At 36.6% G+C, this 23,351-nt stretch overlaps 1 protein-coding gene across 1 annotated transcript in view; it reads left to right on the top strand.

Moving 5' to 3' along the window:
* Positions 1-556: 556 nt before the first annotated feature.
* Positions 557-23,351, top strand: part of C5 (complement C5) — an 89,466-nt gene continuing 66,671 nt past the window's right edge. Inside the window, exons 1-7 of the mRNA XM_082695006.1 lie at positions 557-680; positions 4,361-4,553; positions 9,681-9,843; positions 13,295-13,365; positions 15,912-16,003; positions 18,003-18,085; positions 20,921-21,011. Coding sequence (XP_082551132.1) covers positions 616-680; positions 4,361-4,553; positions 9,681-9,843; positions 13,295-13,365; positions 15,912-16,003; positions 18,003-18,085; positions 20,921-21,011 — 758 coding nt within the window. The 5' untranslated portion in view covers positions 557-615. The remainder of the gene's footprint in view (positions 681-4,360; positions 4,554-9,680; positions 9,844-13,294; positions 13,366-15,911; positions 16,004-18,002; positions 18,086-20,920; positions 21,012-23,351) is intronic.

Below are 23,351 nucleotides of genomic sequence, written 5' to 3'. Positions count from 1 at the left end.
GTCCTCAGCATAGCATTTTCATTGCCTGTCACAATCTTTCCTCTCCCTAAAGTTCAGCTTCTTCTCTAGACTGAGACAGGCCTAGGAACCATTCTACAGAGCTTCTTTGCAGATCCATCTTATCCTTAGGCCATTTCCAATGCCATTGATACTACTACTCAGGATTTCTCTAGAAAGACTACCTCATGAGCCTTGTCCAAACCTGACCCATCCCCAAATCACCTCATTTTGAAACTGAATCCAAGTGGGTCTTTGTCAGTATCAGAGTGGATCTACCAAAGGTGTGCTCACAGATGATACATCAGAATGATTGTCCTAATCAAGAGCAGAAAGGCTAAAGGCAATGAGACTTATTAGCTTCTGGCTTTGAGCCATTCATTGAAGTGCCAAATTACCCTGTTAGAGTACCCTTATTTGTATTAATCAAAATAAATCTCTCCTTGTAAATACCTTTGCATCTGGGCACTAAAGGGTGTTTCAGTTCTGATTAGTTTCTCTTTCTGACATTAATAATTAACCAGTAAACTAATTTACCCAAATTCTTCAAGCTCAGTTTACTTAAAAGGAGAGTAACTTCAAAAAGGTTATATCCATGGTTTACTGCTAACTCCAGCCATGGGCCTTTGGGGCATACTTTGTTTTTTAATCTTCCTGGGTAAAAGTTGGGGACAGGAACAAACGTAAGTAAACGAACCCATCTTCATTTTTCAATGCATCTTAGTTGCAGTGAGTGCCAAATTTAACAGTGTTAATTTGAAAATAAGTTTCTGCTTCCTAGAATACCAAGTGAATAGTCTCATCTCTGAATGAGAATGTCATGGAAGCATCTTGATGTGATGAATGGCTAACAATATGTCAGCTTTATGGGATTGTTATTTATAAAAGTTTACATAAGTGATTGTTTGACTTCCTCTTCTAAAAAGCACAAAATAAACTCAAGATGATAAGGTTTCTTGCCATTGATTGATTATTTGTATTTGGTACATAGTTTTCTTTGTGTGTTCCAGTTACTATACATAGTAAAGCAAGTGTTATTTTGGGTTCCATTCTAATACTGTGGTTTGAAAAAAGGTTGTAATTATTTCTAAATTTGTGAGTTCTTCACAAATTTTAATGTTATGATTGAAATATTGTGCATTTTAAGGTATGCCTTAAAAATACTAATTTTGTATCTAGAAATAACATTTTAGTACTGAGAAGGAACTGGAGAGTATCTAATTGAATCTACTCATTTCACAAATAAGGATAAATCCAGACAGAGGGGAAAGTGACATGCAAAGATCATGCTGCTAGAAGGAGACAAAAGCAAGGCTTTTATTAAGGTCTCTTTCATACCAATTCAATTTTTTTTTCATTTTGTCATAAATATATATACACAAATATGTAAAATATATATGTATACCCAGGCTATCATAAATTTATAACCTCTCCCACCCCAATCTGATCTTTTCACACAGCCACAATCACCTCATTTCCCAAGTAGTTCTTGTATATCCCTTTTTAAAAGACAAGTGGCAGAAGTTCAAGAAATATTGAGATTAGTGGGTTCAAATCAGTGGTAGGACTAGGACTAGGACCCGGGTCCCATGACTCTGAATTCTTTCCACTACACTGTACTGGCCTTTAATGAGCATCTCTTCTCTTCTCTTTGAAAAAGTGAGAGTGTACCATTTGTGGCACGGCAACCAGTTTAATTAATTTGATTAAGTGATTGATTCAACAAAAATTCATTGAGCACCTACCATGTGATAGGCATTGGTATATAGTAGATGGTATAAAGCTTGCATTCTAGTGGGAGAAGCAAATCATGGATGGATGAATGAACCAATAATGAAGGAATAAATAAAGTCAGGTGGTTATTATGCAAGGAAGAAAAAAATAAAGGAGAATCCGAGGATAAGGAAATAATGTTACATTACCCAAAAATGTAGAAAGGAAAGGTTTCTTTAAGGAGGTGACCCTCAAACAGAGCTTGAAGGAAACGAGGAGGGAGCAAACTATGTAAATATCTGGGGAAAGAACATTCTAAGTAGAAGCCAAAATGATATTGTTGCCTCCCTGCAAGCTCAGTAGCCTGATCTTTTTAAACTGTTGAAAGAAAATAAGAAAAGTGTGAAATATTTTTTCAGTATGTTTTTTTTATGTGATTGTGGTACTGATAAACCAGTAAGGACCAAAATCTGTATGAAGGGTGATTCCAAAGCCATCTTTCAGGTACTTCTAAATACTGAATATTTTATGTTTTGTCACTGCCACCACCACATAGACAATTCAAAATTAAAACAATATTAAACTGGAAAAGATAAAACTTCTCAGAATGCTGAAACTGAAATAGCTTCCCCGCCCCCTAGATTTTTCAGATTACAAAACTCTTGCTAAATCCAGTTTAGTATAGCAATTGAAATTGTTAATTCAGGAAAAAGGCTGCTTAGGTTCAGTTCCTAATTCTATAACTTAATTGCTTGACCTTGGGCAAGTAAATTATCACTTCTCTTCATCTGTGAAATGAGAGTAATAATAAGACCTTTCTCAAAGAGTGACAGAGTGGTTGTAACAACACAGTGAAAATATGTATATAGATATTCCTTAAAACAGCTCCTAGCAGGGATGCCTGGGTGGCTCAGTTGGTTAAGCAGCTGCCTTTGGCTCAGGTCATGATCCCAGCATCCTGGGATCGAGTCCCACATCGGGCTCCTTGCTCGACAGGGAGCCTGCTTCTCCCTCTGCCTCTGCCTGCCATTCTGTCTGCCTGTGCTCACTCACTCTCCCTCTCTCTGACAAATAAATAAAATCTTTAAAAAAAAAAAAAAAACAGCTCCTAGCACAGGGTAAGATTTCAGGAAATGTACATTATTACCACCGGAGCTTAACTTTTCTCATTTTCTGCTGTTCCATAAGTGTATAAGGAATTCAGATGATGACTGGAACTCTGGAGAATCTTTCACCTCTTTTATAATTTGTCTATAAGTGGTTCCAAATTAGTTGTCATGTAGGAGACTGCCAGATGTTTTAAAAGGATGGAATTGTTTTCAAGCTAATTTCATTGTTACTAAAGACTTGCTGACTTTTTTTTTTTTTTTTAATGTCCTAATGTTGACAGTTCTGCAAGGTGGAGTAGCAGGTGGCCTCCAGGCCTGTTCTGTCACTTGAATTAGTATCTATGACCTTTTGGGTTGAAGCACACTTCTCTCTTCCTCTATATTAGCACATGTAGCTCTCACTATTCAAATGAGAAAATTTCATGATATTTAATTAATAACCTAGTTTATATTTTTAAGTTTTCTTTTTAAAAACAATGAAAATACACACATTTAAAAATGTTACTTTAAAAACTTGTATAGATTCATTACTATTCTTGTATAAACCACATGAAAAATAAAACTGGAAGTAATAGCCTGTGATTGTGAACATAGCTTGTAACCTTGACCTCAATTATACACTTTTAACTACTGAAAGACCTGAATATAAAGTTCTGCCTCATTCACTTGTAAGCGATGTGACCTTGGTCAAATTATCCTCTTTTCACTTGCAAAATAGGAATAATATTAGTATCTACACTATTGGCCTGTTATAAAATTAAGAGAGTGTATATAGAGTGCTAATGCAGCCTCTCCTCTCCTCTGGTAACTATTCACTTAATAATATCATTATTGTTGTATGATTGTTACTATTTTCAAAGACCTCCATCACTCCTTCTGTTTCTAAATGCCTTCTCCCAGCTCACCTTTACTATATCGTTTTCTTTATCCACTCATGGTGTAACACAATACTTCTAAAATCACTTCCTTTTAACTAATTTAGTGAAATTAATGAATCTTAACATTTATTGAGTACAAATCATATATGTAAAGCATACATACCTACTATGTATGTATCTCATTTCCTCCTTACTGCAAGCTGGTCAGGAAGGTGGTATTTTCACAGGTAAATTATTTTGGTCTTAAAAGTGTTGGTGGTTTTACCATGGTCATTCAGTCAGTAGATGACAGAGCTGCAATTCAAGCACTGGCATCTTTATTGCTTTTTTCTTCATTGAGCAAAAATACTGACTCCATTTACATGTTCCAGACAACAGCATTCAAAGTCTTTCTCTGCTGCAGTAGCTCAGGGAAGGTGTTATTACTTCTAAATGTTAACTGAATCTCCAGTTCTATTTCTCAAGTTTTATTTCTAAGCTACTACTTCTGGGAAACCATGCCGAGATTATCATGGATCACTGAGAAATTTTGATTTTAAAATAATCACTTTTAAGTTAAGAAAATATGCCTATTTGAATCTCTCAAGTGAGATGAAAAAATTAGAAATATAACAGAATAAATCACCTCAAGATATGGGTCCTACTCTTTTCCTATTTCAACAGGTATGTCATTTCGGCACCAAAAATGTTTCGTGTTGGAGCATCTGAAAATATTGTAATTCAAGTTTATGGATATACCGAAGAATTTGATGCAACAATCTCTATTAAAAGTTATCCTGATAAAAAATTTAGTTACTCTTCAGGCCATGTTACTTTATCCTCAGAAAATAGATTCCAGAACTCTGCAAGCTTAACAGTATGTATTTATTCTTCATTTTCTTTAAACAGAATATTCTCAGTAAAATGTGTACCAAGTTTGAATGTTGATAACATAGAGATTTGGCCAGTTATATCACTTACCACTATGTGAATACTAAGTGATGTCAGTCACCAGTGATAATATGGATGAAACAGAAAACTTTTTTGTGTCTGCTTTTTTAGCAATACATGTAAATTATGAAGTTTGTATTAGAAAATAAAATTACACCAATGTAAAAATATTTGGAAATAAAGTGAAAATATATGTTTACTATGAAAACTATCATTACAAAGAAATAGAAAAATATGAATATGCATCTTGATCTGTAATGCATTGCCTGCAAAAACCCAAGGCTGCTATCTGGTATTTGTCAATTATAGCTTCCAAAACTAATGAAATTACTGATTACTAAACTGAATAGCTCTCATTGACAACCTGTAGTTAATATAAAGAACAATATGGATCAAATAACTTTTCCTTTTATTTTGATACTATCGTGTACCTTGGTTAGAGAAGAGCTTGCAACTCATTTCTTATTTAAAATTCTAACTAAAAATTACTTTTATATTCAAAATATTGTTTTAAAGTCTGATAAAAATTCAAAAATAAAAAACCAGAAAATCAAAGACTACTAGACTTGAAAGGGGCTCTGATGTTCATTTAGACCAGTATTTCTTTATTTTTATTATTTTTAAATATTTTACTATTTACTTGACAGAGAGATAAAGAGCACAAGTAGGCAGGCAGCAGGCAAGGGAGAGAGTGAGGGAGGAGGAGAGAGAGAAGCAGGCTCTCCACAGAGCAGGAAGCCTGACATGGGGCTCAGTCCCAGGACCCTGGGATCATGACCTGAGCTGAAGTCAGGCACTTAAGCAACCGAGCCACCCAGGCAACCCTAGACCATGTTTCTTTAAAGTGAACTCCTTAAAAAGAATTTGAAATTTGAAGTTTGAAAACAGTTTAAGATTAGAATTATATTGATATTTAGTACTTCGAATTTATTTTGTAAATTTGTTTTGATTTCATAATTATGTAAACCTTGTAAGCATAAGATTATACCTAGTCTTAGGCTGTACATATTTAAGTATCACTGTAATAAAAATAAATTTTTGTTATATTATAAATAATTAAAAGTCAGCACTGAGAGGCCTTCAGAATATTTTATCCTTTAAAAAGAGGTCTGTATATTACTCAAGTTTGAGAAACATTGATCTAAATAAATTCTAACCAAATGTAAGAATTTTTTATTAATGTTCTTGATTATAAATGTTTGAATTTCTTAAATACTTCCCCTTACTAGATTTATTAAGAATTAAAATTAATTTCCCAATTAGTTTCCGTGGACACTTTTTTTTTTTTTTTTAAGATTTTACTTATTTAATTTTTTGACAGCGAGACAGAGCACAAGTATGCAGAACAGCAGGCAGAGGGAGAGGGAGAAGCAGGCTCTCTACTGAGCAGGGAGCCCAATGCAGGGGTCCATTCCAGTACCCTGGGACATGACCTGAGCCCAAGGCAGCCTCTCAACTGACTGAGCCACCCAGGCACCCTCAGTGAACACTCTTACCTGATGTCACTAAGATATTTAGTGTGGCTATTACCTTTAAATGTAAACCAATCAAATTTATCTAAAATAAAAAAAATTCAGTTTATGAGTCACAGTAAGAGGTAGGTACCATGCTGGACGACATAGATATCGAATATTTTCATCATCACAGAAAGTTCTCATGACTCGTGTGGACTCAAATAGTTAATTGAAAGATTAAGTAGAGAATCATAAAACTTGATACATATCTTCAGCATTTAATTTTATCCTAACATTATAATGTATCTTTGTTTGCCAGTTGTTTGATGTTATGCCAAGGTCTTTTCTTTAAACATGGGTCCCCTGGTTGGAGTGTCAAATCTTATTTATTACGTGTCACACCTTTAACGAACCAACTTTGTTGATAGATTCTGTTCCTTTCAAGTGGAGAAGGAACTTAAAGACTCTTGCAAGGCAGTCTGAGAGCAGAATCTTTATGTGCTGTTATTGCCTTCCAAACTTTGACGGCGAGCTCACGTTTGATTCCATAGCAGTTGATTTTAGTGATTAACTTTTATCCCAGGTGCCCAGAGTCTGAGTTTTCATAGAAACACTTTTCTTTCTTTTATTATTACTCTTTATGTATTATATTTGCATATCATGCAATGTAAAGTGGATAATTACGATTACGTACACCAAACAAGAAAGCATGCAGCTCAACAGGTGGGAGCAGAGGGATGGAGATATAGTACAATATATCCCGAACATCAGTCAGGATGCCGAAATGAGGGAGTGGACAACATTCTAATCCAGTGCTGGCCAAGTGAGAGTTTGTTAAGAAGCTTCTGTAGTAGTAGTTTTACTAAATGTATACGAAATCTAGGAAACATGCAAACCAAAAGATTTTTTAATTGCTTAAAGCTAAATTTTATCTATGATATTTGACCCTGACAGGGTTTGGATAAAATTTATTCACTATTCTGTCTCTACTACTTTTTTTAAAAATTTTTTATTTTTTATAAACATATATTTTTATCCCCTGGGATACAGGTCTGTGAATCACCAGGTTTACACACTTCACAGCACTCACCAAAGCACATACCCTCCCCAATGTCCATAATCCCACCCCTCTTCTCCCAACCCCACTCCCCCCAGCAACCCTCAGTTTGTTTTGTGAGATTAAGAGTCTCTTATGGTTTGTCTCCCTCCCGATCCCATCTTGTTTCATTTATTCTTCTCCTACCCACTTAAGCCCCCATGTTGCATCACCACTTCCTCATATTAGGGAGATCATATGATAGTTGTTTTTCTCCGCTTGACTTATTTCGCTAAGCATGATACGCTCTAGTTCCATCCACGTTGTCGCAAATGGCAAGATTTCATTTCTTTTGATGCCTGCATAGTATTCCATTGTGTATATTCTTTATCCATTCATCTGTTGATGGACATCTAGGTTCTTTCCATAGTTTGGCTATTGTAGACATTGCTGCTATAAACATTCGGGTGCACGTGCCCCTTCGGATCACTACATTTGTATCTTTAGGGTAAATACCCAGTAGTGCAATTGCTGGGTCATAGGGCAGTTCTATTTTTAACATTTTGAGGAACCTCCATGCTGTTTTCCAGAGTGGTTGCACCAGCTTGCATTCCCACCAACAGTGTAGGAGGGTTCCCCTTTCTCCGCATCCTCGCCAGCATCTGTCATTTCCTGACTTATTTTAGCCATTCTGACTGGTGTGAGGTGATATCTCATTGTGGTTTTGATTTGTATTTCCCTGATGCCGAGTGATATGGAGCACTTTTTCATATGTCTGTTGGCCATCTGGATGTCTTCTTTGCAGAAATGTCTGTTCATGTCCTCTGCCCATTTCTTGATTGTATTATTTGTTCTTTGGATGTTGAGTTTGCTAAATTCTTTATAGATTTTGGACACTAGTCCTTTATCTGATATGTCGTTTGCAAATATCTTCTCCCATTCTGTCAGTTGTCTTTTGATTTTGTTAACTGTTTCCTTTGCTGTGCAAAAGCTTTTGATCTTGATGAAATCCCAATAGTTCATTTTTGCCCTTGTTTCCCTTGCCTTTAGCGATGTTCCTAGGAAGATGTTGCTGCCTGTGTTCTCCTCAAGGATTTTGATGGATTCCTTTCTCACATTGAGGTCCTTCGTCCATTTTGGGTCTATTTTTGTGTGTGGTGTAAGGAAATGGTCCAATTTCATTTTTATGCATGTGGCTGTCCAATTTTCCCAACACCATTTATTAAAGAGGCTGTCTTTTTTCCATTGGACATTCTTTCCTGCTTTGTCAAAGATTAGTTGACCATAGAGTTGAGGGTCTATTTCTGGGCTCTCTATTCTGTTCCATTGATCTATGTGTCTGTTTTTGTGCCAGTACCATGCTGTCTTGATGATGACAGTTTTGTAATAGAGCTTGAAGTCCGGAATTGTGATGCCACCAACTTTGGCTTTCTTTTTCAATATTCCTTTGGCTATTCAAGGTCTTTTCTGGTTCCATATAAATTTTAAGATTATTTGTTCCATTTCTTTGAAAAATATGGATGGTATTTTGATAGGAATTGCATTAAATGTGTAGATTGCTTTAGGTAGCATAGACATTTTCACAATATTTATTCTTCCAATCCAGGAGCATGGAACATTTTTCCATTTCTTTGTGTCTTCCTCAATTTCTTTCCTGAGTACTTTATAGTTTTCTGGGTATAGAGTCTGTGACTCTTTGGTTAGGTTTATTCCTAGGTATCTTATGGTTTTGGTTGCAATTGTAAATGGGATTGACTCCTTACTTTCTCTTTCTTCTGTCTTGTTGTTGGTGTAGAGAAATGCAACTGATTTCTGTGCATTGATTTTATATCCTGACACTTTACTGAATTCCTGTACAAGTTCTAGCAGTTTTGGAGTGGAGTCTTTTGGGTTTTCCACATATAGTATCATATCATCTGCGAAGAGTGATAGTTTGACTTCTTCTTTGCCAATTTGGATGCCTTTAATTTCCTTTTGTTGTCTGATTGCTGAGGCTAGGACTTCTAGTACTATGTTGAATAGCAGTGGTGATAATGGACATCCCTGCTGTTTTCCTGACCTTAGCGGAAAAGCTTTCAGTTTTTCTCCATTGAGAATGATATTTGCGGTGGGTTTTTCATAAATGGCTTTGATAATATTGAGGTATGTGCCCTCTATCCCTACACTTTGAAGAGTTTTGATCAGGAAGGAATGCTGTACTTTGTCAAATGCTTTTTCAGCATCTATTGAGAGTATCATATGGTTCTTGTTCTTTCTTTTATTGATGTGTTGTATCACATTGATTGATTTGCGGATGTTGAACCAACCTTGCAGCCCTGGAATAAATCCTACTTGGTCGTGATGAATAATCCTTTTAATGTACTGTTGAATCCTATTGGCTAGTATTTTGGTGAGGATTTTCGCATCGGTGTTCATCAAGGATATGTCTCTACTACTTTTTAAATGGTTAAATACATACACTCATTTTTGTGTGGTTCTAATGAGATGACAGTGGTATTTAGAAAATCAACATGTTTTATAACCTGAAAATTATACTCCATTCCATCAATTTTTTCTTTTACAGATACAACCCAAACATTTGTCTGGAGGACAAAAGCCAGTTTCATATGTGTATTTGGAAGTTGTATCGAAGCATTTTTCAAGATCAAAAAAAGTGCCAATAACTGATGAGAATGGATATCTCTTCATTCATACAGACAAACCTGTTTACACTCCAGAACAGTCAGGTAGGGTATAAGATGATGCTTTCTCTGGTGCAGAGCAGGCGATTGACATATTGTAGAGATCTTTTAACACTTGAAATTAAGTGTAAACAGGTTTCCAACTTGCTTGAGTCTCAACTCCCAATGACTTTTACACTTATAAATACATTTTAACTTAAAATTTATATGGAGATTGCTAAATATGTAATTTAAACTTAAATATAAATTTTAAGTTCATATGGAACCTATAAAATCAATAATTATTATCTTCCCCATTAGTTATTTCCACGAAGAGGAAAGCTTTTTAAAATGGTGAAATGTTGTGTTATATCTTATTAAACAAGTGTAAGATGTAATTGCAGATATACTTTTGGCAATGGTAAAATAATTTATATAAGAACCAGGTTCATAAAAACAACTTCCTTTTACTTTAGAGCTATTCTTCAAATTCCAAAAATAAATCCAACCCTAGGGGATCAGATGTTTCAGCAAAGAATAAACTAAATCACAGATATAGATGAATATTAACTTTCTGAGGGGAAACTACCTAAGAAAATTTCTAATAGAACATGGCTCTGTATTCATGGTTCCTTTGTTAGTGGGAGAAAGGGCAGAATAGAGAGAATAAAATTTACCTCACAGAATTGTTGTGAGAGGTAGGTGAATTCATATGAGTAAAGCACTTAAAACAGCATCCAGAACAGAGTAAGCACTAGGAAAGTGTTTTCCATTACTATCTGATCTGTGGAATAGCACAAACCCTTATTTACACAGAAGAAAAAAATTACTTAAAAGTGGTCTCTTAGTTAGAGACTTAATCTCACAAAACAAACCTAGGGTTGCTGTGGAGGGGGTGGTATGGAGAGAGTGGCTGGGTTATGGACATTGGGGAGGGTATGTGCTGTGGTGAGTGCTGTGAAGTGTGTAAACCTGACGATTCACATATTATATGTTAATAAAAATAATTAATAAAAAAATTTTAAAAAGAATTTTAAAAAGTTGTCCCTTAGCCTGGGTGGCTCAGAGGTTAAGCCTCTGCCTTCGGCTCAGGTCATGATCTCGGGGTCCTGGGATCGAGCCCCACATCAGGCTCTCTGATCAGTGGGGAGCCTGCTTCCTCCTCTCTCTCTACCTGCCTCTCTGCCTGCTTGTGATCTCTGTCTGTCAAATAAATAAATAAAATCTTAAAAAAAAAGAAATTGATTAAATCTACCTATTTATAGCTCTAATGTCCTAAACCACGCATTTAATCTGAATATCCTGGAGGGATTTTTAGTATAAGCATCTTTAGAATAGAGGTTTAAATCTTCAAGGCTTTGTAGGATAAGGACTTTATTGACCAAAATCCCTCAATTCCATGCAACCTGTGTCATGCCTTCCTCTCCAGCTTTCTCAGTCACCATGCTCCCCCTCATCTGTGTAAACCAGCCAAACGGACCTCTTTCTGTTTGCATTCTCAGACTCTTCCCCCTCCTCCCCTCATGTGAAGGTCTGTATATCTCTGCCTGGTACATTCAGCCCCACCCCCACCCCCATCCCCACTTTGCCTGATTAACACCTACGCAACTCTTACATGGCATCCTCAGAGGGCAGCCTTCTCTGACCTCTTTGACCACTTCAGATCTCCCTCTTCTGTGTTCTCAGGAAGCTGGGCAGTGCTCTTTGTCATGCTTCCCACCCCGAATTGTACATACTCTTGTGTAGTCATATGTTCACTTTCTCCTCCACTCCACTGGAAGATATCCATGTCTGATTTGTCTCACCACCATATCTTCAAGTACAGCATAGGTTCCTGCATATAGAAGGCATCATTACATTCTTTTTAAAAGATTTTATTTATTTGACAGAGAGAAAGAGAGAGAGGGAACACAAGAAGGTGGAGTGGGAGAGGGAGAAGCAAGCTTCCTGATAAGTGGGGAGCCTGATATGAGACTCGATCCCAGGACTGCGGAATCATGACCTGAGCTGAAGGCAGCCGCTTAACCAACTGAGCCACCCAGGCACACGCATCAGTACATTTTTAAAAAACCTAACAAGCCATATTTTTGGTACTAAAGAATTATATTGATCTTGCCTCTGATACACTGTTGCTATAAAGACAAGATTAATTTTCTAATCTAAATACAAACTGGGTTAGAAAGCAGATAAACAGTAGACATAGAAATAATAATACTAAAAAAAAAGCATTTATTGAGTAGTTATTATGCGCCAGGCTATGTAAAAGCTTTGTCTCATTTAGTTCTTATAATATTATAAAGCAGATTCTAACAGTTCTGTTTTAAAAAGAGAGAACTAAGATTTAGAGGGATTAAGTGTCCTACTCCAGGGCCGCTAGGAAGTGGTAGTCGTGGGAGTGAAATCAAAGTTTTGAACTCCAGGGCATGAGCTCTTACTTTTTTCTGACATTCTGCCTCTGCCAGCATCCCAGTGATGCTCAGGGATGAGCTGGGTATGTCCATAATATAAGAGGGAGGGCACAAGATGAGAGAAGAATATGGGAGGGAGGACACAAGGAGGGAGAAAGGGAACAGCAGACAGTGTGTGTGTGTTGGGGGGGGGCGGTATTTACTGAACAGTCTGCTTTGACCTTATGGTTTTAGTGAAACCAATTTTGGAGAGCTTAATGTGACTTCTTATGAAGAGCTTTACATAATACTGACTCTTTAAAGGGCCTATGGTTCCAGTTCAGTTTTATTTTGAGAGTAAAGTTTTGGCCATGAAATTATCTGAGTATCAGTAAATGAACATGAGAGAAATCATAATATGTCATGTTGGAAGGAACTAGAATATCATGTCTCAAGCAGCTAACGGTTCACTTCTAAGCAGATGCAATTGTCTAAAAGGCAGGAATCTTTTAATGGGCAGAAACAAATGAAGAGAATAATTGTTCTCGAGTTCTTGCCATTACTCATTTAACAATTTAATAATTATAGGATCTGGCTTAATGAATCTAACAAAACCATACAATTTAAAGCTGCCTTTAGCAACAATAAGGGATACTTTGGGAACCTTGTTGGTTTTTATATGTGTAAGAGTGTATAATATCAAAATCAAACTGTCTAATTTTCCATTAAAATCTATGACTCTAATATAAGACAATATAGGATACTCTCATATAGCCATAAAGGAGAGATTACTATTTTGCTACTATGAAATTCTCAATAAACAATGGCCTAATGTGTGTTCCCAAAACGTTGTAAGAAAATATATTTTGATAAAGTGGACTGTACTTTAAATTCACTAGGAAAAGTATCTCTTTAAAGGAATCCAAGAGGATTGTCTTCAAAGGAAAATAATCTTTAGTAACATATGTGTCTGTAAAGTAACTTTTTCTTTCCTTTAAGTATGAATTTTTGTGATGCAATTTTTGTGATTTTTTAAAATTATACTCATCTCTTTTAAGGATGATTATTGCAAAAAATCAAAATACCCTTGTGTTTAGCAGAGGTTTTGATGATATCAATTGTTCTTACAGTAAAGGTTAGAGTTTACTCACTGAATGATGACTTGAAGCCAGCCAAAAGAGAAACTGTCTTAACGTACATAGTGAGTATTTTTTTATTTAAATAATAATTTAACTCATCTTTAGGATAAGATACATTGTTCCATAACCCTGCCCTAATACCACACTAACTCAATGTTGGATAAATCGTTACCTGACATCTTCTGTAAGTAAAACATTGTAAGTCTATACCTCTACAATAGATAAATGTAAAGCACTCATGAAAATTCACTTGCAGCAAGTTGATTTTGAACTAAATCCTTTAAATATATCCTTCATGGCTTCTTTCTTAAAGGGCATCAATCAATCACTATGAATTGATTGATTATTATTGAATATTACATATGATATTTTTTATTTGTACAATTTTAAAAGAATTACAATCTGGGCACTTACACTTAAGAAACTTTAGTTTAGTAACATACTAGCACATGTGAAAAATAGTGTTAAACCTGAGATAAGGATCAGCAGTTATCAACCCTTTTTCAGCAATGACATAATGACATGTGTAACACATGACGTGCCCAAGGGCAACAAGCACCCATGGTCTTACCCAGTTTGTGTCACAATCCTACAAAATTTTTGTAGGGAAATAACTGTTCACCTATTAACAGTAGGTATATTACCCATGGCCCTTCGCTGCAGACTGCAGCAATTTTTCTCCTACTAACCACCCTAGAAGATGAAAACCTTACCAGAACACAAGTAAAGAAGAGGAATGTATAGGGATAACTTTGAATGCTTTATAGCCTACACAAATCACAAACCTTTCACAAACTCTAACGTCTAACTATTTTATAATGAATTACCTGTGAAACATCAGAGTGGGCCAAGACTGTGGTTGATAACTATCAATACAGACCATAAAATCCCATATTCCAGAAAAAAAGATTAGGGAGGCCAAAGGACCCATCAAGGAAAAGGAAAGATTTGGACTTGGCCTGGAACAATGAGTAGAATTGAGAGTGGTAGAGAAGACATGAGCGGGTTGCTGGAAAGGAGCACAGACAGCAGAGTCAGAGGTAAAAGGGATTGGACAGGAAGAAAGCAACCTGATTCCAGGGCCTCCCAGACTGCCTGAATGAGGGTGGGAAGAGGAAGCTGGTGAGAGTGTGCTGGCTTGTCCTAAAGCTGTGAGTCTCTCCCTCTGAAACCCAAGATTTGCGTGTAGGAATAGATGTACACACTGAGTAGATACCACAGAACAAAAGCACACTGGAGTATAAACTACAAACGATACAATGGGGCAAATGACCCATGCGCTCTGAGGGCAGACCAAATAGAGTTAAGAGTCATGGCTGACAGCAATCCTTTTCTGGAATAGAATAGGTTTCAGTTAAAAGAATAGATGTGGATTTTTACAAAATAGAACTAAGAAATAGCACAAGTTTTCCCATGGCAGCAGGGAGGACTAAGAAGTGAGATACTAAGAAGTGAGATAACCAATAAACCGGCTGAGTGGTGTAGGGAGTTTGGAAAGGATTGAAGGAAACTGTCCAGCTCACATGTCCTTTTTCTGTCAGAAAATACTAGAGGATGTGGACAGATGCTTTTTATTTTATTCCTCCTGGTTGAGCTTAAGTGATATATATATATATCCTGGCACCACACAAGGAAGAGTGGGTGCCAGTCGTGCCATGTAGGAGCTGCCCCAGGAAGAGAGGATTAAGGAAGCTGATTCCAGAGTCACAGAGATGCAGTGTACAAGAAGTGTCCTGAAAATAGTGCTCAAGAGATACCATCTTACAAGCACTGTGCGTGATCAGCTGCAGGGAAAAAGAACAGCCCCGCCGATATTTAGATGGTAATCCTGATCCTTGGCAGAATAGACCTTTGTAACTTCAGGGAAAAATACCTTCAAATTCCAGCCATGAATTCCACAGTCATGACCCATGGTGGTAAATTTCTGTGTTACGGTCAAAATGAACCTCTACACATAGTCCAAAGAAAGTAAAATACCTTGTTTTGATAATTTTCAAACCCACATACAAAGGGGAGTTTGTGGGGAAGCTTTATGAAAAATTTCCGGTTTGCTTAACCATTTTGAGTGTTTTACCACGTTCAAAATACCCATAGTGCACAGTTATAAAATGTCTAGCTAGCTAAAGCATTTTATAGTATATTTGATCTGGAAAACTTCAAATGAACAGATATGAAATTCAGATTCTGGTATCTATAAAGCCTATAAGTTCATGTTTGGTTAGTTGTAACATCTATTATTATTATATTTCTAATTTTAGTCATGCAATAGAAAGTTGAGTCTCTTCTGGATAATTGTGGCAAGGATATCCTGGATACCAATATACACCTTCTCTTCCTCCTTTCCTCTCTCCATCTCTGTGTGTGTGTGTGCGTGTGCGTGCATGCACACACGTGTAGCAGGAGATGGAGAACAGTTTCAAAGAGGGAGGGAAGTAGCTTAAACGAACCCTATTTGCCTTCAACAACATTTAAGTTATCTTCCTCCTTCGTATTTAATTTGAAGACATAGATCTTTGTTAGTAAATACTCCTATAGGTCAAAGATACTATAATCAGTTGATTTTTTAATGTGGTTTTTATGCTTTGAGGTTGTTTGTTTTTATTCAAAGGATCCCGAAGGATCAGAAGTGGACATTGTAGAAGAAAACGATTATACTGGAATCATCTCTTTTCCTGACTTCAAGATTCCAACTAATCCTAAGTATTTTAAAGTGTTTGTTAATACAGTTTTCTCTAGAAAACACATCTGGAACTTTGGATTGTGAGAGAGATAACCAGTCAAATGAAGCTGCGTGTTGTTAAGAAGGGTGTAAGCGTGAAGGGGATGAGAATATACAAAGGAGTCCACTTGGGATAAGCATGGGCTGGTATACGGAATTGTTGCATCACTATAGCGTATGCTGAAACTAATATAATACTGTATGTTAACTCACTGGCATTAAAATAAAATAAAACAAATAATCCATCAACCCTCTACCCTTCAAGGAATCTAGTAGATTTTTAGTCGAAAGGGCTGGAGCGGTCCCATGCCTTATTCTGAGAGTTATAAAAATATTGGTGCTCCATAGTCTTTGTCTGCATAGATTACCAGAAGGCAGATTTCGAGAAGGAGAGGGTTCTCAGAGCCATTTCTTTTTAGGGGGCCTCATTTTAAAGGATTTAAGAACAAGTTCTAACAGAATACAATGTAATAAAGATTTGGTGAACACATTCCTGGTATGTGCAAGGCACATAGAGAGTGAGATACACAAAATAGAAATGAGTAATCCACGGTCCCTGCCTTCAAGGAACTTATAATACACTAGGACAAATAACTGTACTCATAAATGGTTAAATATAACTTTAAAACAAAACCTCCTTGTGGTTATTTTTTTGCCCTCTGGAAGGGAGCTCACGGTTAATTTGTTGTTTGTAGTTAATTCACTGAAGATTTTCTAGAAATGTGAGTGAAATTGAGAATTTAATTTTTAAATTACATACTTCCTTGAAAATACTACCTGCTCTATATCATAGAATTGATCTTATTATTTTATAACTATTATCATTTATCCAACTATTATCCAACTGTATTTTGTGCCATTTGTTCCTTGACAGATTATGTGTCAGGCATGGTGGCCTCTCATGAGCCCTACCTTCCTGCCCCAGTACCTTTGCACATGTTGTTCCCTCTGCTTAGAATGTGCTTCAGCTTGCTCTTCAGAAGGCTGACTTCGTATTCCTTAGGACACAGAGTAAATGCTCCCTTTTCAAAGAGGCTATCCCTGGATACATAATTTAATATAGTCCCTCTCCTTTTCTAACTCTCTTATTTATTTACTTCATGGCTACATATCTCAGTGTTACACTTATTTACCGGTTTGTTTGTTTATTTGCCTTCTTATTTTGTCTGTTTTGCTCACTGTTGTATCTTCAGAAATTTAACATAATAGGCACTTGACAAATATTCATTGAATTAATGATGGTGGTAGTCATAGTATTAAGTGTATTGATTGCATAACCAATGTGCAAAATAAATGTGATCTTTTTCATTGCACAGATGAAGTTAAGCAACTTGCCCAAATCTAATCTGTCAGTAAATGGAGAATTGGAAATTGGAATTGGAAGTCTCAAGGACTGTTAGCTCTATAAATGCAGAAATTCTTCTATTTTTTTCACTTTTACCTCTAGTTCTTACCCCAGTGCTCAGTAAATATTTTTAAATGAAGATTGTTAATTAAATTCAGGTCATTTTCCTCTTTAAATAAACCATATTTTGTCTCTAACCATAACTTCTTTTATGTGAGGTGTGAGTTTTATCATCTGGAAAAGCTTGACCTGTTATATGTTTCTAGAGACATTAATATGGATGTCCTACTATAGTGTGATTTTGGTATTATGTTAGTGTAACTATGTTCCAGGATTAAATTAATCTTCAAAGATTTCATAAGCTCTTCAAATCAAAGCTATTGACTATATTAAGACAAAAACACTTGAAAAAAATGACAGAATATGAAAAACTCATTACTTAAACATTTTCATTATCCTGAAAACATTCAGTTATTTCTGTTTATTACTTAAAGTTCTGCACAAATAAAATATATTACTTAGGCTAAATACATCTCTACTTTCTCCTCCCTAAAACAGGAATCAATTAGATTTCCTCTGGATAAATTAAAAATATTTGATGACTTCTATAATTTTAAATATTTTGTCTCCCCCAGATATGGTGTATGGACAATCCGAGCTAAATATAAAGAGGACTTTTCAACAACTGGAGTGGCGTATTTTGAAATCAAAGAATATGGTAATTTGTGACAAAAGTTTATTCGTAAAAAGTTAGTGTTTTTGCAGTTATGTTTTTCATTAGTGAACTTAATGCAGAATCACTCCCAGATAAAGATGAGGCAGCCTGGCTGGGATGATTACAAGAACTTGTGGAGCTTGAACAAGTCCATCAAACTTTATGGACTTGTGCTCCTCATCACAGAGCCAGAAGAACCTAGTGACCCAGGAAGCTTGACAAGTTTAAGGCAAAAATTGTGATTTTTGGAGAAACTTAAATAGGCAGAGATGAGGTAAGCAGAACCCAGTAGAACTAAGATTTACTCAAATCATTGCAACCATTTAGTGACGGAAAAGAAACAACTGGATTTCCATCCCCCGCATTCAGTACTATTTTCCTTCTGGCTCACAAATCCCTAATACATTTATCTGGAAATCTAAGACATCCTTATTTTGAAATCAATCGTACTGATGGACTAATAATTAACATATAAAAAGCTTATCTTTCCTTTTTTTTTTTTAAAGATTTTATTTATTCGTTTGACTGAGAAAGAGAGAGAGAGCACAGCAAAGGGAATGGGGCTCAATCTCAGGACACCAGGATCGTGACCTGAGCTGAAGGCAGTCAGCCATCCACCTGAGCCACCCAGACTCCCATCTTTCCATTTCTTATAGTTGTTTTAAAGCATTTGTGTGTTCTGATATCGAATTTAACTTTCTTTTGTTTGAAGTCATTTTTTATTCCTCCAGGAGACTTATAATGATACAGAGAATAAATACACAAATTTTAACAATGAGCAAACAAAACAAAACAAAACAAAAAACAGTGACCAAAAAAATTTGTTACACTGAAACAATTTTAAAAGATAATGGGTTCTCAATAACCTATAATCCTAACTGAGCTTCCTTCCTCCGAGTATTTTTACTGCTTCCTGTGTATATCTAGAATTCCTCCACCTCCTACTGTCTGAGGCCACCCTCATCAATTCATCACCAGGCCCCCGCCTGGACTACTGCAAAAGCCTCCTAACTGCTATCTCTTCTTCCAAGCTGTTCTCATTTGGTATTGGCCAAAATCTTTAAATGCAAATCTCATCATGTTATTTCACTTTTGAAAAGTCCCCAGTAGCTCCTCATTCCTTTGCTAATGAAAATAAAAATCCTTATTTTGAGCTGGCCCCGCCTTCCTCCTCTTGAGCCTCATTTTATACTGTGCATCCCCTTACTTCCCTCCAGCAGTGAGGACTTTGGATATGATGTTCCATCTGCCTAAAATACTTCTCCCCTCCCTGATTACTTAGCCAACTCCTACTCATCTTTCAAGTCTCAGCCAAAAAACAGTTTATTCAGCAAATCTTTTCCTAACTTCTCTTTCTTAGGAAGAATGAATTCCCTATACTTATATATTCGTTTTCATAACTATGGTTATGTTTATCTGTGTATAAACTCTCTTCGCTGTTTGACTGTGAGCTCAGTAAGGACAGGGTTTGTGTCTTTCTGTTCACTGTGATATACCCATTAATAAGAGTGTGCCTGCTCTATAGTAAGTAGGTACTAGATATAAGGATGAAGTGTTTTCCTCCACCTCATACATACACCTGTCTTCATCTTTGGTAACACAGGAATGCAGCCTAGAGCAACAAAGTGCATTCTTCTTTTAGACTTCTCTGTCTAGGAAATATGACCCATATCTGAAGCCAACTTATGTTAAACTTATGTGTCAATCTTTGTCCACAATATCAGGGCCACTCAGTTATGCAATTCTCTATTAATGGTTGTGCTGGCTAATAGGATTAGAATCCATAAGCCCTGGTACATGGTCTTAGTTAGTCTAAAGAGAAGGCAGTGCCACTTTGACAGGTGAAATTGTTTTCTCTTGGGCAATCAATGTGAGAGAGAGAGAGAGAGAAAGAGAGAAAGAGAGAGAGAAAACTCCTTCCTTTCTACCCTAATTTTAAATTTTGTATGTGTGTTCTTTCTTTTAGCTAATTGTAAGCTTTCTCTCTCTTTAAAAAGGTTTTATTTATTCACTTGAGAGAGAGCATGAGCAGGGGAGAGAGGCAGAGGCAGAGGGAGAAGCAGACTTCCTGCTGAGCTGAGAGCCCAACATGGGGCTCAATCCCAGGACCCTGGAATCACAACCTGAGCTGAAGGCAGATACTTAAGCATATGAACCTCCCAGGCTCCCCAAGCTTTTTCTTCTTGACTAAAGTCAGAGTTTTATGTTGGAATTTGGAAACCAGATCGGTTTCTGGTTGGGTAACCGGATGAGTTATGTCCATAAACCATAGGTTTATGGGTTATGACATAAAAGGGAACTGTTAAATAAGCAAGAGTTTTCATTTTCCATTTTCAGTTTAATAAACCCTCATTGAGTGTATACTATATTTAAGACTCATGAAAAGGGTGGTGGGGAGAGACATTCAAAGATACATAGAGTACAGTCTTTTCTGTTTTCAAGGACCCCATACTCTAGTGAAGGAAATAATCAATTGACTATACTAAATGTTGTAATCAAAGTAGAAGCAAAGTACTTCTGGTACATAAAGCTGGAGAGAACTCTCACTGGTAGAGTGAGAGGTCCCCCACAGATATTGTTGGCAATGATGATGGTCTTGATGATGACAAGGTCAATGGTGTGTTGATGTTACAGCTTGTCCAACTATACCAGAAAGAAGGCTACTCTCCCTGCTGAGCAGGGAGCCTCTTTCCCCCTCTCCCTCTGCTGCTCCCCCTGCCTGTGCTCTCTCTCCTTCTCTCACTCTCTGTCAAACAAATAAATTCTTTAAAAAAGAAAGAAAGAAAGAAGACTACTCTAACTTAAATGCTAAAATTGCCTCTTTGTTTTTATTTTCAGTGATGCCACATTTTTCAGTCTCAATAGAACCAGAAAAGAATTTCATTAGCTATAAGGACTTTAATGATTTTGAAATTACAATAAAAGCGAGGTAAGAATTTTTTTTTTCAGCTTATCTAGCTAAATTGAGTGCCAAGTCTGGTTGGTGATTGTTGATTAAGTGAGACGTGTGATTCCTCCCCCTGCCCACACTTTACTGTGATATCATTGACATGTAACATTGTACACGTTTAAAGTGTACAATGTGTTGACTTAATACACACATATATTGCTGTGATCTGTGATTTACTATGACTTTGGGAATTGACTGATTGAGGAGCTATCAGGTCTACAGTTTATTTACTCGTTTCAATTTTCTCTGATTCTGATTTTAGCTTTTTTGGTTACTCAACAGCAAAAAAACAAACAAACAAAAACTTAAGGTTTTAAGTCCAATGTGTATGTTTAGGAATCAGCATGACTTAGGATACTGGGACTGAGATATGAAGACTTATTTCTTGTCATTTTTTTAAAAGAATTTATTTATTTATTTATTTATTATTTATTTTTTTTTAATTTTTTATTTTTTATAAACATTTATTTTTATCCCCAGGGGTACAGGTCTGTGAATCACCAGGTTTACACACTTCACAGCACTCACCAAAGCACATACCCTCCCCAATGTCCATAATCCCACCCCCTTCTCCCAAACCCCCTCCCCCCAGCAACCCTGACAGAGAGAGATCACAAGTAGGCAGAGAGGCAGGCAGAGAGAGAGAGGAGGAAGCAGGCTCCCCGCTGAGCAGAGAGCCCGATACAAGACTCGATCCCAGGACCCTGGGATCATGACCTGAGCCGAAGGCAATGGCTTAACCCACTGAGCCACCCAGGCTCCCCACTTCTTGTCATTTTTTAATGGCTTAAAAAAGCTACATGACTACTTCAAGACCCAACGCTTTAAAACAACAACCATTTACGAGGCAGCTGGGCAGTTCTACTGATCTGGGCCAGGCTGAATGTCAGCTGGGCTCACCTGTGTGCCTGCCATCAGTTGGCAGGTCACCTGGGATCTGGCTGGTCTAGGGAGGTCTTACTCACATGTCTGACAGTTGACTAAAGTGACAGAGACAGCTGGACTCTGTGTATCTCTCATCATCCAGGAGATTAGCCTGTAGTAGCAGCAATGCCCACAGAAAGAATATGAAGCATGAAAGTCCTCTTGAGGTCTAAGCTTAGGACTGGCTCACCATCACTTCTACCACATTCATTTGTCCAAATCAAGTTAGAAGACCAGCACAAAGGAAATAGATTCCTTTCATACCTTTCATCGGCAAGGAACTACAAAAGTGGTAGATTTAAGGGGCAGTGGAGAACTGGAGTTAGCTTTGCAAGCAATCTTCTGCGAAAACACAGGTCATTTAAAAATGACAATATAGGGCACCTGGGTGGATCAGTCAGTTAAGCAACTGCTTAGGTCATGATCTTGGAGTCCCAGGATGGAGTCCTGCATTGAGCTCCCTGCTTCTCCCTCTGACCTTCCCGCCTCTCGTGCTCTCTCTCTCTCAAATAAATAAATAAGGTCTTTTTAAAAATAAAAATAAAAATGACCATATAATGTAGTTATTAGTAACAATAACCAATTTATATAATGGAATGTGTTGGGCATTTTTCTAAGTACTCTGTATATATGAGCTCACTTAATCTTTATGAAATCTCTGTGAGTCAGATACTATTTCTGTCTCCATATGACAAATACAAAAACAGAGGTACATAAATATTAACTTATTTGCCCAAGATCACACAGCTAGTAAGTTATGTGGCCTGTCTGGTTTCAGAATTCAAGCCCTCAGTACTACCCTATACTGCCTTTCTTACTTATTCCTAAGATGGAGTGTTACTTAGTCTAAACCAACACAAAGGCTCATTTAACAGAGAATTCTAGAAACTGACTTCTTTTAAGGGAAACACTTACTTTATTTGTTCAGACTATGGGCAAGGAAGATTAGCTCTTGCTACAGTGTTTTTTGTTATGCAGGAAATTTCCTTTAGTCTCACTTTAATTCCAAACGAAAAAGGAAATATGCAGTTATAATGTTTAAAAAAGAGCTTATATTACAATGAGATTGGGTATGCTGCTTTTAAAGATGTAAAAGAAAATAGAGAACTGAACCCCACTGATACCAAATTATTAAGGAAGCAGTGTATCCTGATTCTGGACCTGAGAGGTCTTTTGATCTCCCCAAGATCTGGTTTTTTTTTCATTTAGCAGAGAGTAATAAATATCTGCACTTTGGTTTTATTTTTATAGCTTTAAGAGGATGAAATGCAATAGTGGATGGAAGACACTTGAAAGTGTATCAAATGCTTTATGTAATTTTAAATTGTTACATTAGATCTGAATTTTATTGTTTTAACCATGTTAGCAAAATAATTTTATGTATTATTGTTTGGC

The sequence above is a fragment of the Mustela nivalis genome (assembly GCF_964662115.1).
Source record: "Mustela nivalis genome assembly, chromosome: 13".
In the NCBI taxonomy this organism is placed as follows: Eukaryota; Metazoa; Chordata; class Mammalia; order Carnivora; family Mustelidae; genus Mustela; species Mustela nivalis.
The sequence above is the reverse complement of the archived record's forward strand: the minus strand, read 5'-3'. Positions and strand labels throughout refer to the sequence as shown.